Below are 16,033 nucleotides of genomic sequence, written 5' to 3' on the forward strand. Positions count from 1 at the left end.
CAGTACTGACACTGGGACAGCGGCGGTACCGACACTCGAACGCGGGGACAGCCTCGGTACTGCCTCTGGAACGCGGGGACACCTCCGGTACCGACCCTAGGACAGCGCCGGTACCGACCCTGGAACGCGAGGACAGCCCCGGTACCCACCCTGGGACAGAGCCAGTACTGACACTGGAACGCGGGGACAGCGCCTCTGTCCGAGCAGAGCCCCGGGCACGGCCCGGTACGAGCGCTCCCGGCTCGGCCCGGCCGCCGCAGCTGCCCGGGGCTGTGCCCGGGGCTGTGCCCGGCCTGCACAGCGCGCTCCCTTCCCGGCTCTCACGGCACGCTCGCTCCCCAGAACGCTTCCAGAAACTCCCGGAGGGGGTTGGACACGCATCCGAGAGCCAGGATGTGTCACCCTGATTTTTTAAGATTTTCTAAGCCTTTTGATGTTGACATTCTTGTAACGAACTTTCTCCCACACTTTCTGTGAATAACTCGTTGTTTTGCATTCTTTTCTGGAGGAGGAGAAATCTGATGGGCTGTTGGTTTGCCCAGTGTCATTGGAGAGGTGGCACTGTCACCCTCCAATCCACTGTCACTTTTAGAAACCTATAAATGTTGAAGTGTCTCATAGTGACACCAGGACACTGCAGCAACAGCCATGGGAGTTTCATTAATCAAGAGTGTTAAAACCACCAGTTCTACTGCCATGAACCATGATGTGCAGAGAGGAGAAAGGAGTCAAGAAGTTACAGAAACCCTGAGCTCAGCTCCCTGTACCCTCAATTCCAGTTTCCAGAGGAATAAAACAGCAAGAAGAAGGATGGAGCCTACAAATAATGCTCCTGTTTAGGTCTGGTGACCTAAACAAACAAACAAAACTAAGTGCTTCTGTTCTTAAATGGCAATGCGACACCTGGCAGCAGGCATGCACAAATCAATAGCTCCTGCCATTTCCTAGGAAAACTTTAAAAAAGGAGCAGGACACAGAGTTCCCTTGGTTTCAAGTCAGATTTTATCATACAGGCTCACCAACAGCTCTAAGTTCTAGCAAAAGACAAATAGTGAGAGCTGCCCCAATGCTGCTCTGTGGTATGAGATTCATTTTTCTGGGATCAGCTATTGTACAGGACTCTGCACAGAACTATTGTGTGTGTTCTTGTGAAATGGATTTTGTGTTTTCAGGGAGTTTCATTCTGAAAAATCAGGGAGCACAGAACTAAAACTGCAGGAAACACTATTTGCTGATGTAAACTCCTCTACTCCACTTGGTGTGGGAATTTGCAGGCAGTCCTGACATGGGAAGAGATGAGAATCTTGACTCCATGTTTCAGAAGGCTGATTTATTATTTTATGATATATACTATATTAAATGATATATTAAAACTAGACTAAAAGAATAGAAGAAAGGATTTCATCAGAAGGCTAGCAAGGAAAGAAAGGAATGGAATGATAAAATCTTGTGACTGACCAGAGTCCAATACAGCTGGGCTGTGATTGGCCATTAATTAAAAACAACCACATGAGACTAATCCTAGCAAAGCATTTTTCATAAAATATCATGGCTACAAGAGAGGGAACTGCAAACACACCTTTGCAAGAGAAATGAGCTCAGAGAGAGGCTTTTAAAAGTGTTTATTGATGATTATTGGATGGAATGGCGGCGCAATAGTGCAAACCACTGTGCAATGGGGAGAACTCCCTTCCCAGCTTTCACGTTTACTTTATTACAGACGAGACATGGAAGAAGGATTAAATACAAAATGGGTCAGTATGCTGCATTTCCCACCCCCACTGGGCTTTGGACAGATTACTGTTCCCTCAGTGCATGTCAGTTCAGAGCTGCATTGGAGTGGGGAGTGCCTGCTTGTTCTGCCCAACCCTGTGAGCTGGAACCAGCAATCCTTGTCATGTGCACACACATCCCCAGCCTGAAAATCCCAGCACTTCACTCAGCCAGTTTCTGCACTTTCTATTTCATAAAGAATTGAAAATACCAAATGTTCACAAGCCACACATAATATTTACTAGAACACCACAAGTGAGCTTCAAGAGCACTTCAGAATCAAGATTTCTGCTAAAACTCTTCACTAATCTTACTAGCTTGTAAACTTAGGTGCCCACTTCCTCATTTTTAAGTGTTTTTCCCCCTGGAAGCTTCTGAAAAGTTGGGAGTGAGCAGCTAAACCTTTTATATTTAGTGCTTGAGTCAGCATTGGAAGAGATTTATTTGTCCACTAGCAAGCGATCAGCTAGTTTGTCTAAGGAGATTGCACTGTTAGATTCTAAGTCAAAGAACATTCTGTCCTCAAGTGATGCATTTTGTGAAAAAAACAACCCCAACCACACCCCAAAAAATGAAACTACACTGTTAGAGTCTCAAGGCTAAACTGACCAGCATGTAGAGGTTCAAATCATCATCCACACATACCCTCCTTGCCTCTCAAATCTGTGACAACATCCTTTTCTTCAAGAGAATCTAGAACCACAGCCACTTGGAGACAATAAAACCATGGGGCAGATACTGGAGACTTTAGAAACTGCTGGATTTACATAATGTGACTTGGTGGTGGGCTGTCTTTGAATGCCATTCTCATTCCAGTCCAACAAAGTTACCTACACACACAAAAAGTTGAACTTGTGTGACTTTGTCAAAAACAAGACATCTCCAATTATTGATCACACTTCAGCATACAGCTGGGACAGGGAAGAACACATTACAGAAAGCAAAACCACGAGATTTTAGTTACATAAAACAATATAATCTGTATATAAACTGATAAATACTGTCTCCATGGTTCACTAATTCCATATACTAGTTATCTGCACATTAGTTGCTAATATCTATTATTAGAAGCAGTTCCAACTTGTGCTCTCTCAGGGTGGTCAATTCATCTCCGAGACTAAGTCAGCCTGTTTGCTCTGACAGAAAAAACCTCAGCTGTGACACTGGGTCCCATGGGAAGATTTCATGTTGTCTTCCAGATAAGGAGTCCTATGATTATACAGACCACAGCAAGGCCAAGAATCAGGATACAGATCTTCTTACGGGATTTCTTCTAATAAGAGAAGAGAAAAGAAGCCACTGACACCAGGAACACTTGAGGAAAAAGCAAGGCTACCATTCATGTTACTGACTTGGGTCAACAGGAGCACTTGGTACCCCCACAGTTATTTGAGAGCAGCAACCAGTGCAGTCTGAATACTTTTACATGTTCCTTAAACTCCACGATTCTACAGGTGAATGTTTTTAATTTTAGGAGTGCAGTGGTCTAAGAGATGCAGTTAAGTCAAAATGTGACAGGTTTTGCTTCTCTTAAGGAAAATACAAGCCTCAGAGAAGGCCAAATCTTTCTAACTATTTAGATTTTTTCCTAATCAAACTCCTAAGCAGTTCTCACATACAATCTCCCCTTGGCCACTTGTTGCATTTCTACAGTTTAAATGATTTCATGTGTAGTTAATAAACTTGGATTTCACAGCTTTCCTCACTTTATTCATCACAGGAAACTATAGTCCATCCATTTACACCAAATATTTTTAACTTGGCATCTAAGGATTTGAGGGTAGCTATATATAACCACTTCTTTCTCCATCCAGAAAAAAACCCACATGCAAAACATGTCCAACAGCTCCCAAACTTAGATTTATAAATACCTCAGAACTTTGGCAAGGGAGCCATGGAGAGAGAGAATTCTACTACATGCTGCCAGATGGTAAAACCAACATTCCCAGCCTTGAACTCAACAGCATTGGAGTTTTATTGCCCTCCAGTAGCTCCCACTTAACAGCTTGGAAGAGTCCAATATTTTCTTGTAAGTCTCAGCAGTAATGGGACTGACTAAAGCAGAGCCCTTACCTCTTCACAGAAGGTGGATCTAAAGGGATAAGGATGGTGAAAGGAACCTACAGAAAACACTGGAACCTACAGAAAGGAACCTACAGAGAACACTGGCTACCATTCAGCAATGAGAGCCACTGCAAGAGATTTTATCTGGGATTGGGACAGGGAGAACAGACTATGGGACAGAAACTCAGCAGCTGGACAGGAGTGTTGCAAATTCTGGTCACCAGAAGTTACCCAAATCTGGGCATAGATTTTTGTATGCCAGAGTCCTGGCTAATATATTTACAAGTTAGATACAATATCAGAATTTGTTCTTGTTTTTCTACTAACTCCTAACAACAACAAAGACAGGTAAACACTTAGGCTTGCAGAGTGGGAATGGCCAGACTCTATTTCTACTCTTTTACTCTCAAGTAGAATGTGGATTTCAATACCAATTTCAATACCATGTTTTTGGCTCAAGTGCTTTATGTACTCCTTGCAGGCAATTTTGAATCAGTGCCAGCTTGCATGAGCTGGTTTTAATAACTAGTCTGGTGTGCTGCAGTCCTCAGTGTCTTGCTCTGCCTGTTTCATTAGTGCTCAACCATACACTGACAATCAAGCAAGCACACAGAATTTACCTGATAATAGGCAGCTCTCTGTAACTGCTCACTGGCTCTTTCCACATGGACTTCTGCACTTTCCACATTTGCCTCTATGCTATCTATGGAAAAAAAAGGGGGAATTCATTGCAAAATATTTCAGAGCTTCAGTGTTTCAAAATTACAGCCAGAAATACAATACTTTTACTGCAAAATACTGAAAAATTTAATCCATGTAACTGAATCAAGAAAAAAATTTATTATCCAAATGCACTTACCAATCATATCTCCTTGGTCATGAATCATCATGGCTAAATCCTTAAATATCTGATTGACATCCAAAATGTCTGCCTGGAGACAACAGTTTCACAAGTTACAATGAACACTGGGTACAATATTTTCTAATCCTCACTCTTAGTACCTCTTCTGACCATCACTCAAAGGGTCAGAATAGGCACCAGCATTCACTGACTTGATGTCACCACCTGTGCAAGTTGGGATTAACATGGGAGCCTACAATGCTCCAGCTACTGAATATTTGTTTTGTCACACCAACAATTAGCACAGCATGAACACTGTGACATGAGTTGCTCCTGCCATATCTGATGGAGTCAACACTAAGGGAAAATAAAACTCCTTCAGATTATCTTGGCATCAATCCTCTCTAGGAAGAACTCTATTCCTCCACCATCAGCTCTCCTCAGCCCATCCCATTAATGATCCTTTAATTTATCTCCCAGTGCTGTTAACTGTGCAGGACTGACTGGTCACCTCTAATTGCCTGATTGCAGTTTCTCGTTCTTTAATGAGTTCAAGGTCCTGTTCAGTTATTGCCACATCATCTTCCTGAGACTGCATCTGATTCCAATCTTCACCACTGCAAAGAGAGGGAAAGTCAGTGTCTCTCTGAGCACAGGTACTTCCATGCTGCATTTTATGGCAAAATGAGTTCAAGTTGAAGAGTTTTCTACAGAACAACCCCAGGTTCTTGGCCCTGTCACTGTGTACAAGGACAGGACTAATTTGTGATAACAGTCACAAACTGGAGCAATTGAAAAAAGGGACAGATCAGGCAGTGGGAAGGCACTGGAAAGCAGTTCCATGCATAGCACACTCTGTTCTAGAAAATAACAGTTACCTACAGCATTTTAGAAGAAATTGCCTATTTAAGTTCTGCTTTCTAAAAAAAATACTTGTACCTTCCCTGCTTCTTACCATCTCTCCAAAAGGGAGAAATCAGGGTGAAAGTTCTGATAGAGAGCAGCCTGCAAGCACATTAACAGAACAGAAGAACACCTGAAAAGCATCTGGATTCAAGGACTCTTGCCTATCTGGCATTTGGAGATAAGACTAAAGTGTTTTAGTATTTTAATTCATTAGTCTAGTAGGAACTTTGAATTAAATTACACACCACAAGAGATATTAAAACTCAAGTAACTCTGCATCCCAGTCTACCTCTCTCCTGATGAGCTGGTTCTTCACAACTGCTGCAGAAGTTACATCAATTAGAGTGGAGCCAGCATCTATAATACAAAGCCACCTCTATGTTCAGCTTAGAATGTTCTTCCAGGGCAACATCTCCATCTTTTCAATAGAGAAGTGTGCCAGAAAACATTCTATCAGTCCAGTGTTTGCTACAACACTAAACAGTAAGTTTTAAAGTCTTAAAAGTGCCTAAAGAAATGAAAATAAACTCCATGAATAGGTCAGACACAGCTGGCCATTCCAGTACTTCAGCTCTGAGATGACCACAGGGTTTGCAGATCTCAAAAGCAGAAGTTTCTGACACATGGCACACAAGAACAGCTTTACTGTGGAATAGCTGCTGTGTGCCATCATCTCTTATCTCTGGGTCCCACTTAGGGGGCCTTTTTAAGGCCTTCAAAGCCACCCCAGCACCTGCATAATGAACACCTGGGGTTTCAGCCCTGGCTCAGAGGGAAAGCCCAGAGCTAAGGAAGGGACACACACCAAGCAGATGAAGGGCACTTTGCAGAGGGAGGATGAGACAGGTAAGCAAGAAAGGATTTACACAGACAGGGCCAACAGATTTCAGCCCAGTTGAGAGATTAATCACAGATACTTCTGGAGGGGCTCAGGCTCTCTTTACCACATGCAGAACTGATGTAACATTTACAAAGCCATCACAGGCACACTGTCACTGCAGAAGCAGTACAGCTGTCTGACAGGTGACAGCAATGCTGTCTTGTGCACATTCCAGGATTAGTTTGCCAGTGCACAATGCCCAGGACTTCTGAATTTTAGGCAGCCTCATCTGCTATTCTGCTGTAGCTCCAACTGGGCTGCTAGAGAACATCCAAACCCATGATATAAATATGCAGCTCTCTGTGGAAAGAGAGTGAGTGAAATCCTGTCTGGTAATCTTGTGTTTACAGGCCAGAACTCCAGGAGCTCCAGCTGCCACATCCCAAGGGCACTACTGTTCCCCTCAGGGTAGCAATCACACAATCTGTACTTCAGGAGGGTAAAATACTGTCATATGCAGATTTTACATGGTAAATGTGCTGTAAGAGTTGCTTTTCAATTCTTTTTGCTTTGCATTCAGCCAGCAGAGCCTGGCCCAAGTTACAATAATATATCACACCATAAAAACTTTAGTTAGGTGCAGTGAAAACCTCGAGAGTACAAGAAGTTATTACCTATCAAAGGAAACGAGCTGCTCTTCTCTGAACCGCTCATCAGCCTGGAAGAGACAAATGAGTCACCACTGTCACACCACCAGGACCATGCACAAAGTCACCAGCAGTATCTTCAAGTCCAAGGCACATCCTGTCCAGAGAGTTCTTGGAGAATGCCACTGTCACTGCAGCCCTCAGATATAACTCAGGTTATGTAAGATTAATTTTAGTTTCATCTTTAGATTTAATTTTTAGATTGCAAATCAGAGGCAACTGAATGATCAAAAGCAGCCAGTCCATGTTCTTGGATCAGCTGTCAATGTTTGTAACCTCCTTCCCCAACATGAAGCAAAAATTTAAGAGCATAATTCAATGGATAAATGTGTTCCCTTGCAGAAATTAGGAAGCAAAAATTTAAGAGCATAATTCAATGGATAAATGTGTTCCCTTGTAGAAGTTAGGAACCAAAATTTAAGAGCATAATTCAATGGATAAATGTGTTCCCTTGCAGAAATTAGGAAGCAAAAATTAAAGAGCATAATTTAATTCAATGGATAAATGTGTTCCCTTGCAGAAATTCAGAATGCATACCTAGCAGAAAGCCCTGAGGCAAGAGGAGATAAAAGCTTTCATTGGCCATTTTATTATGAATTCTTAGGAGCCACAGGGGTTTGTCAAAACATAACAGTGAACATACACTGGAGATATTAGCAGGACAGAAATGATAAGAATATAAAGCAACACAGTGTGAGATTTGGGATATAATTTAAGGTATGGTAAGCTTCATTCTGAAGTCTTAAATTTCATAGCATAGGGCTGATATGAAGTGAAGAGCAGCCTGCAATACTTTGCTTTGACTCCTCATCTCATCTTCTGCAACATTTGCAACTTACCAGGATTCCTTCCCTCCTCTACATTGCCACTGGAGCACACTGAAACAAGAAATTACTTCCAACATCTGGAATGGAAAACTACTGCACCAAGGCCTGAGCTTCACTCAGTAAGGTGCCAGCAAACAGGTATGAGGTTAGAAGGCAAGTACAAGATCTCTCAGAAGACTCACAGTTCAGTTTATCACTGCAAAATTCCCATCAATACTCACAGAAATACGGGAGCCAGCTCTTGCCCTTGCTACAGTCTCTTTTTCCTTCTCTGACACTCGCCTCTGTACTGCCTGGAAATTGTTTAAGGCTGTGGAGAAGTCATTCATTAATCGTTCCTTCTGAAGCCTCTGCTGGCGCTGAGGAGTCAAAACACAAACAAGAGTTCAGACATTCCCATTCAGACAAAGTGACTGCCAGACTCTTAAAAAACCAACAGCAACAATGAACTGCATTCAGTGACCTTTTGGTGTCAGTGGTCAGAACAAAACCCGTGTTTTAATTCCTTACATCCACCATGTTTTAATTCCTTACACCAATGCTTTGCCAACTGCAGGACAGCTTTGCACAACAAGGCTCTCCAATTTCCCTCTAGTTCCAAAGTCTGAGTACACCATTACTTTTATTCTAAATACATTCCAGTAATTCACCACATTTCACTACAGACCTTTCAGTTATCATAAAGTGACTGTCAGACTCTTTAAAAAATCATCATAACAACAATAACAATGAACTGGTATTCAGTGATTTTTTGGTGCCTGTGGTCAGAACAAAAAGCCCACCATATTTTAATTCCTTACACCCACCATGTTTTAATTCCTTACACCAATGCTCCATGCCTTGCCTTGCCAGTTGTCAGAACAAAAACCATGTTTTAATTCCTTACACCAATGCCTTGCCAAGTGCAGGACAGCTTTGTGCAACAAGGCTCTCCAATTTCAATCTAGTTCTAAAATCTGAGTACATCATTACTTTTATTCTAATTACATTCCAATACTTCACCATATTTAACTACATATCTTTCAGTTACCTACAATGCATTTTCCCTCCATTCCTTCACTTAGCAAACCTCACAGTACTTAACAGAATACACACAAATTCCCACCTAAATCACAAAAACAGGAAGCCCCACACTTCCAGAACTAATGATAACACCCACTGTCCCAGTCTCCTAAGCTGTCTCTCCCAATCATGCCACACACAGTACAAAATTTTCAATTTTACATTATTTTTAAGTTGTTTTTAGATCAGATAACATCCTTAGTCCTGATAACCATTTCAGGTTATCTTTTTTCCAAATACATTAGTTGCAATAATCCTTTTCATCCTCATTTTACAATGTCAATTTATTTAGCTTCCACATGACATCTCCTTTGAGTGCTGTGACATTCCAGCAAATGATAAATAAGAAGTTGTGGAAAAGCTTGTCCCAAGGACAACATTAGGTCAGTTTTTATGTTTTCTGATTGAGAGATTTGCAACAGCTGGCTCAAATTGTGGGATTTCCAGGACTGCAATCCTGCAATGAGCTTGTACCAATTCAACAATCATTTCAAGGAAAAAAAAAACAATTTTCAATTATATTTTTTTCTATAACAAGCCACTTAGCAGCCTCATAATACACTGAGGCTTCCATCTGAACCCTCTGGAAGCAACAACCCTTCTTGCAGAGCAGATCCTCAGCATGCTGATTCCAGCTTCTGCAGATTTTGACTGAATTTTCCCTGGGCTGCATTCAGTGAGATGCACATGACAGGATTTTGTTCATCACAGAAGATTAACTGAAAAATATTTGCTGAACAATCCAGCAAAGCACAGCCATGCTTCCAACTGGCACATAAACCTTCAACACAGAATTAGACCAGGACATCATCTGCTGGTTGTTGTCCAGATCATCCCAAAAGCAGGCAGTGGTGAATTGACACTGGCAGCAGAGAACTGTCCCTTCCCTTTCCCACAGAGAGCAGGAACTACTATTTGATAAGAGAAAATCATAATCTTTGCTCATCATATTTTGCTTTACTCAAATATAAGCACAGTGAGTCAGCTTCTCCCCCTCCATCACTAATAAATCCCATGCAAAGGGAAAGCTTTCTGGCATGCTCACATTTCATACTGAAAGGCATTTTGTTCTGAGTTTTTATCCTAAAACACTACCTTGCAACACCAGGCATTTTATAAACAAGATTATTTTTCAGAAATTTACTCAGAAAACCAGAATTGCATATGGTGTTCTCCCCAAACATTTAGGGCCTCTAATTCTCATGTGGGGAAATTTTATACCTATTTGCTCCTGGGAAACATGGAGCCAGCTTAATGAGCTTCTCTACTTCACCATCATCCTTCATTGCAAAAAGCTGCTGTGTCTTCAGCTGTGCAGTTCAGGCTTTGTGATTTACCCAGTTTCATGAAATGAGTGATCTAGAAATATGTCCAAAGCTCTGCCTGCCCACCTGTTCAGAAGCAGACAGGGGAAGGGGCAGAGACCCCAACTCCTTCAGGTATTCATTGGTCTCTTTGGCCAGGCGGTTTGCAGAGTGCTGCAGCTGTTGTCTGGAACAGAAATTCAAAAGCAGTTACAAGATCTACCTAAAAAGCAGCCACTGAGCATTTAATATCCAGAATGATGACTAAATAGGGGTTCTGGGGTCACACAGCTTTACAGGAGGTTTTTTTCAACCTAAAGGATCAGAGATGTACTTTTTTTTTTAACATCAACTTGACTCTGGACTACATTTTTAGAATAAGATTAAAATAATTTCTTTGCTCCCTGCTAATTCAGTAACTTAAAAAATATCTTTTTCTCCAATAGCATAAGAGAGAAGCAACTTTATTCAGAGAACATAATCCCACTTTTAGGGTGAATTCCTTATGGTACCAATTAGTAACTAACTCTCCACTTGACAACCACCAATTCCATTGTTTAAATTGTACATTTGATAAAAATACAGGGACTCTGATATTAAATTCTCCATTTTAGTGAAAAACAGTAATCAGAAGGAACAATTCAGCTTCAGGAATTGCAAGGCTTTCCCTTAAGCCTTTATGTTTTCCAACAACATTGCAATATGAAGCTGTTGTTGTGAAGAATCTAATATAATTATATAAATCCTATACTGTAAACTAGGAAGAAAAAACACTAAAACCAGAAGCAATTTCTTTTGCATTCAACTGGTACAAGATGCTTAAGTGAAAGTCACTTTCTTGGCCCAAAGGACACACAAATCAGGGCATTCAGGCCACATTATTGTATAAGCTGTCTATGTAAACTAAAACCACCATCCATGCATTTTGGCAAGTTGGTTTGGCAATTTGTGGGGTGCAGCCACTGTCACCCCAAAGAGGAGAGATTATGCAGTGACGTTCAGTGGGAAGGCATTTGTTTGGTCACCAGTGATTAATTCTTTAATCTACTGATTAAACAGAGATTGAGTCAACTGAGCAGCTCAAGGAAACAAATCCCTTTCTCTCCCAATTGGACTCTGATCTCATCCTTTAAATGCAGTGTATCTTTCACTACAATCATGAACTTATGAAAAATTGCTATTATAAAAACCAGGATAATTGTGCATTCAGATATTCAAGGCGCTGTCACATGGAAGAATGTACTTTTAAGTTTTATTTATGACCTCAGAAATTATTATTTCCATAAAGTGCTATTTATGTTCCATGAGTTTATAAAGATGCACAGACCCAGAGAAGGCCTGTACAGTCTCTCCAGGGGTCAGTTTGAATTACAGCTGTTTAAATGTCTTTTTTGTCCCCCACTGGCATATTATTCTTCTGAGATGACAATGTGACATTTTGTCTGCCATATACTGACTAAATCCATCTGTACTACAGCTGCTTTGTCTCCAGTTATGGGGCTCCCTGCCTGTTTTTCCTTACTGGTGTCATGTGAGCACCAAACACTGGTGTGGCATTCATTTCTCGTGAATCATGTGTGAAACTGTTATGACTCTTCCTCAGAGGGCAGCTAATGCTAATGCGTGGTGAGGTACTACTATTTTTAAAAGAAAATATTGAAAAATTATATAGAAGAACAATATAGGAAGAACTGTCCCTACCCAGCAGTTTTGAATGGCTTCTCCAGAGTCCTGCAGAAAACACCTTAATTTGTCCAGTAAACTACTTAATGCAGTTAGTAATTCTGGGTTTGTAGGACTGTATTAAATTTATCTAATAAAGCATCTTCCCAAAGCAAGTAACCCACTATGCCTAAGAACACAGACAGAAATGAGAGAACATCTATATCAATGTTTGCTCATTTAATACTCACAAATTTTCCTGAAGCTTGCTGGAATCCTGCTTGGTTCCCAGCTGGCTCATTAAATTCTTTATTTGAGCAGCTGAAGATAAAGAGATCACAAGATGAGTTAGTAAGACAAGTTCAAACATTTTATTCCTTCTTGAATGTATTCTTTTAGCTTCCCCCAAAAGAAAGCTAAAAGCTAAATTTGTTTCAGTATCTGACTTAACCTAGTAAGGCAACAATTATATTCTTTGCTTTAAATATATACAAGTATCTTATGGGTGGATGGCAAGAGGATGGGCCCAGAGACAGGACACAGGACAACAGCCACAACTGAAACACAGGTAATTCCATCTAAATATGATGAAAAATTCATTTGCTGAGAGGATGAGTGCATTCCTTTTCCTCAATCTTTTTAAACCAACTAACAGAGCTCTTTCTACCAGCTTTGCTATTTCAGCATTTTAGGCTATCACTGCTGCAGAAAAATTTCATTATGCTGTGTAGCCATTTTTGCATTATTTTTAAGTTACTTCAATTATTACTGCTCTGTTAAAAAATACAAAGAAAATGCCAAGTGTTGCTATTAGTTCCAAAACTCCCTGCCCCAGACCTGAATTTTTCTGCTCATGACAGCCCAAAGCTTTCACAATACTGGCACAAACAATCTTTCAAGAACAGACAGCAATGTGCACCTCACAGTTTGAAATCACAGAGAGGTATTTTAGACCTCCTTCTCCCTTATCTCTGATGTTTTCCCACTATTTTCTTTGTGTAGGCACTCATGATCATGAAACCACACAATGATTCACATCAAACCATTAACCTGCCTGAAAAGCAAGCACATTTTCTCTCCCTAATCCCTCTACTTTGGAATTCTTTTCTGACAGATCAAGAAGCTGATCCACTACATTGTGCAGCAGCACAGATTTTATCACTCCTGAAGTGCTGGGCTCAGCAGCACAAAGATTGATTGTCCCAAATCAATCATGAAATCTCAGCTAGTTCATCATGCAGTGAGAGGCAAGACCAAGGAGGATCACCTTAAAACAGCTCCACAGGCAACTGAATTGAACTGAATTATGCCATGATTTTAACAAGAGTTTCCTCCAATTCAGAGACACCCTCCTGTGAAAATTCTGCTTTCAGCCTGGAATCTCTGCAGTTCATTAAATGTCTTGCTGGAGAAGCATCAGATCCCTGCAATGGCCACTTATTTTAAAGGGATGTCCAATGGATTACAACAAGACTGCAATATGAGTTAATCAATAATTACCTTTTATATCCACCAAGTGTATTCTCACCTAGAATTTCAGATTTCTGTTAGGTTATACAATGAGGAATTGGTTGGCAACTCCTCATATACTGAGCTTGGCTTCCAGCAAGCAAATGTGCACGTATTTCACAGCTCTGTCAGACACAGGAAGGTCAGAAAAATTCAAAGCCAAGCTGGTGACAAACAGCACCAGGACTGCACTCTGTGTGTGGCTGTGAGGACTTGGCAAACAGCATTTGTGCCATAATGCCCAGACATTCTGTGCCTTTTTTCTCTCTGCATGGGGAGATTCTTGCCCAGCCCCATTTCCAGGCCAGGCAATGCCTGTCCTGCCCTGAGCCAGCTTCAGCAGTTTGCTTGGCTGAGTTTATCTCAGCCAACAGCAACACACACAGTCTACACAAAATGAGAATGAAGTGTCTAGGAAATGAAAGGAAGAGGCTGGAGATCTTTATTCTTTGGATAGTGTGTATGTACCAACACACAGAGCCCCTCAGAAAACAGCTTTCCATCTCCAAGCCTTATTTCAGGCTGTAGAGCCTTCAACATACTCACTATCTATCAGCTAAGATTTCTTTAAACACTTCAATCTCTCCTCCAGCTGCAAGTCTGCTACATCACCTGAGCAAACAATAGTATTGCCAGCTCAGGCCACCAGTTTTCTGTATATTTTGTGTGAAATGCTCACTCCACAGACTCCCAAAAGAAGTGAATAATAGCTGTACACACTGTTTGCCTGCTCTTTTCCTCATAGGAGAAGAAATGAGGACCGCCTTAAGGCTTCAATATATCTTCTTCTCCTGGCTTGAAAGGAAAGCTTTTATACAGTGTGTAATAAAGTTAACTACTGTAACACTAAGTCAGATGTTCTGTGTGTTCCCACCCACCTCGGTAAGACTGTAGGGCTATTTGTTTAACTTGAGATAGCAGTGCATGCAGATAGGATGGCTGCAGGTCATGAGACAGCAGAAGCCTGTCCCACGAGAGAGAGAAGCTGAGCTGCTCAGAACAGGAGGCTCAAAGAAATCCCGTGGAAGGAAGAGAGAAGGAGTGTAAAGGAAAAAAATAAAAGGGGGAAAAAAGGGAAAAACCTCAAGAAGCCATGCTATTTGGCAAACTTTGAAACAATTCAGCAATGTCTATACCAAGGAGAAGTGAACATGACTGAGCAAAGCATTTTCAGTAACATAAATAGCTTTGTATCATCAGAGAAGTCACGAGCTTTCTGAGGAACCAACACGTTCAATTGATCTAGCATGGGCACCTGGACAATTAATGACATTTTTAGCAAAGCCTGTATCCTTAGGAAGGATTACATCAAAGACTCTCCTGGATGTGACGGCTTTAAGGAGCAGCAATTCAGCTCTCAGTTCTGAGATTTCTATGATTATCATACAATACGGTAACTTTCTCTAATGGCAACAAAGTGCCACACCGTGTCCTTAGGGACATCCTGCTGGCAGCAGGACACTGCGAGGGGGAACCGCACGTTCCGAGCTCCCTGGGGCAGCAGCTGCTCCCACACCCGGTGACACCGGGGCTCCTGCTGCCCCCGGAGCCCCTCACGGAGCGCACCCGATGCCAGCACCGGAGCCGGTGCCTTGGGGAAGGGGAGGCTCGGTGACAGCAACAGAGAGCGCCCGCAGTGCTCACCCCGCCCTGCAGCCGGGCTGGCACCACCGCGCCCGGTGCCCGCTGTGTGTGCCCGGCCCGGGTGTGCCCTGCCCGCCCCGGCTCCCACCGCGCCCTCACGCTACCGGCCCCGGGGCGCTGCCGGGCCGGGCCGGACCGCCCTATCCCTCCCCGGCCGCGCACTCACTGTACTGCGCGATGCGCTGCACGTTGCCGCTGCATGTTTGGATGATGCCGCCGAAGTCCCGGGGCGGCGGCGGCGGCGCCCCGGGGCCGCGCGGGTCCAGCGGCCCGTACGACATGGCCGGGCCGGAGCGAGCGCGGGCCCCGCCGGCTGACAGCGCCCGCCCGCCCCGCGCCTGCGCGGCCGCCGCGCCTGCGCAATGGGGGCGTGCTGGGAGCGCGGGCGGCGTGAGGGGAGAGGGGAGAGGCGTGAGGGGCGAGCAACCTGGAGCTTGTGAAAAGTGCCTATTATATGGCTCTAGGCAGATATTTACCATATGTATTTTGATGTATTGATTAGTAGTGCTGTATTAACATTTTAATGATATGATAATTGTAGTCTTGTAATTAAAAGGTAAATTTTGTAGTTAAAATAAGGACTATGTAAGTGGGATTTTTTTTAGGAAAGGAATGAGGTACTCGCACCAGATAGCAGCCACAGGACACCTAAATCTTTCAGAGAAAAAGAATTTATTGCCTTCTTATCAGAAGAAACTAACTTCCTCCCACCTTGAAGGCACTGTTAGAATTAGAAGGAAGAAGTTGATGATGACCAGACAGAATCCTGTATTTGAATGGAATTTATGCATCATGTATAAAGTGTATGAATATGCAATGGACTATTGTTTTTAAGGGTTAATCCTTTGTTAATGTGGGTCCTTTTTCGGGCTCCTGCTGCCCAGAAAAAGGTACTCGGACGTCCATAACTCTTT

General features: G+C 42.5%; 1 protein-coding gene across 1 annotated transcript; it reads right to left on the minus strand.

Moving 5' to 3' along the window:
• Window positions 1-1,607: 1,607 nt before the first annotated feature.
• Window positions 1,608-15,443, minus strand: STX12 (syntaxin 12). Its single transcript, XM_059488526.1, has 9 exons — window positions 15,286-15,443; window positions 12,218-12,287; window positions 10,392-10,491; window positions 8,160-8,297; window positions 7,079-7,122; window positions 5,190-5,295; window positions 4,697-4,769; window positions 4,458-4,540; window positions 1,608-3,046 (listed from the first exon to the last, which is right to left on the minus strand). The coding sequence occupies exons 1-9, from the start codon at window positions 15,398-15,400 to the stop codon at window positions 2,957-2,959; spliced, it is 819 nt and encodes a 272-aa protein (XP_059344509.1). The 5' UTR covers window positions 15,401-15,443; the 3' UTR covers window positions 1,608-2,956.
• Between the last annotated feature and the right edge of the window lie 590 nt (window positions 15,444-16,033).

Source organism: Ammospiza nelsoni, chromosome 25 (assembly GCF_027579445.1).
Source record: "Ammospiza nelsoni isolate bAmmNel1 chromosome 25, bAmmNel1.pri, whole genome shotgun sequence".
NCBI classification, from domain to species: domain Eukaryota; kingdom Metazoa; phylum Chordata; class Aves; order Passeriformes; family Passerellidae; genus Ammospiza; species Ammospiza nelsoni.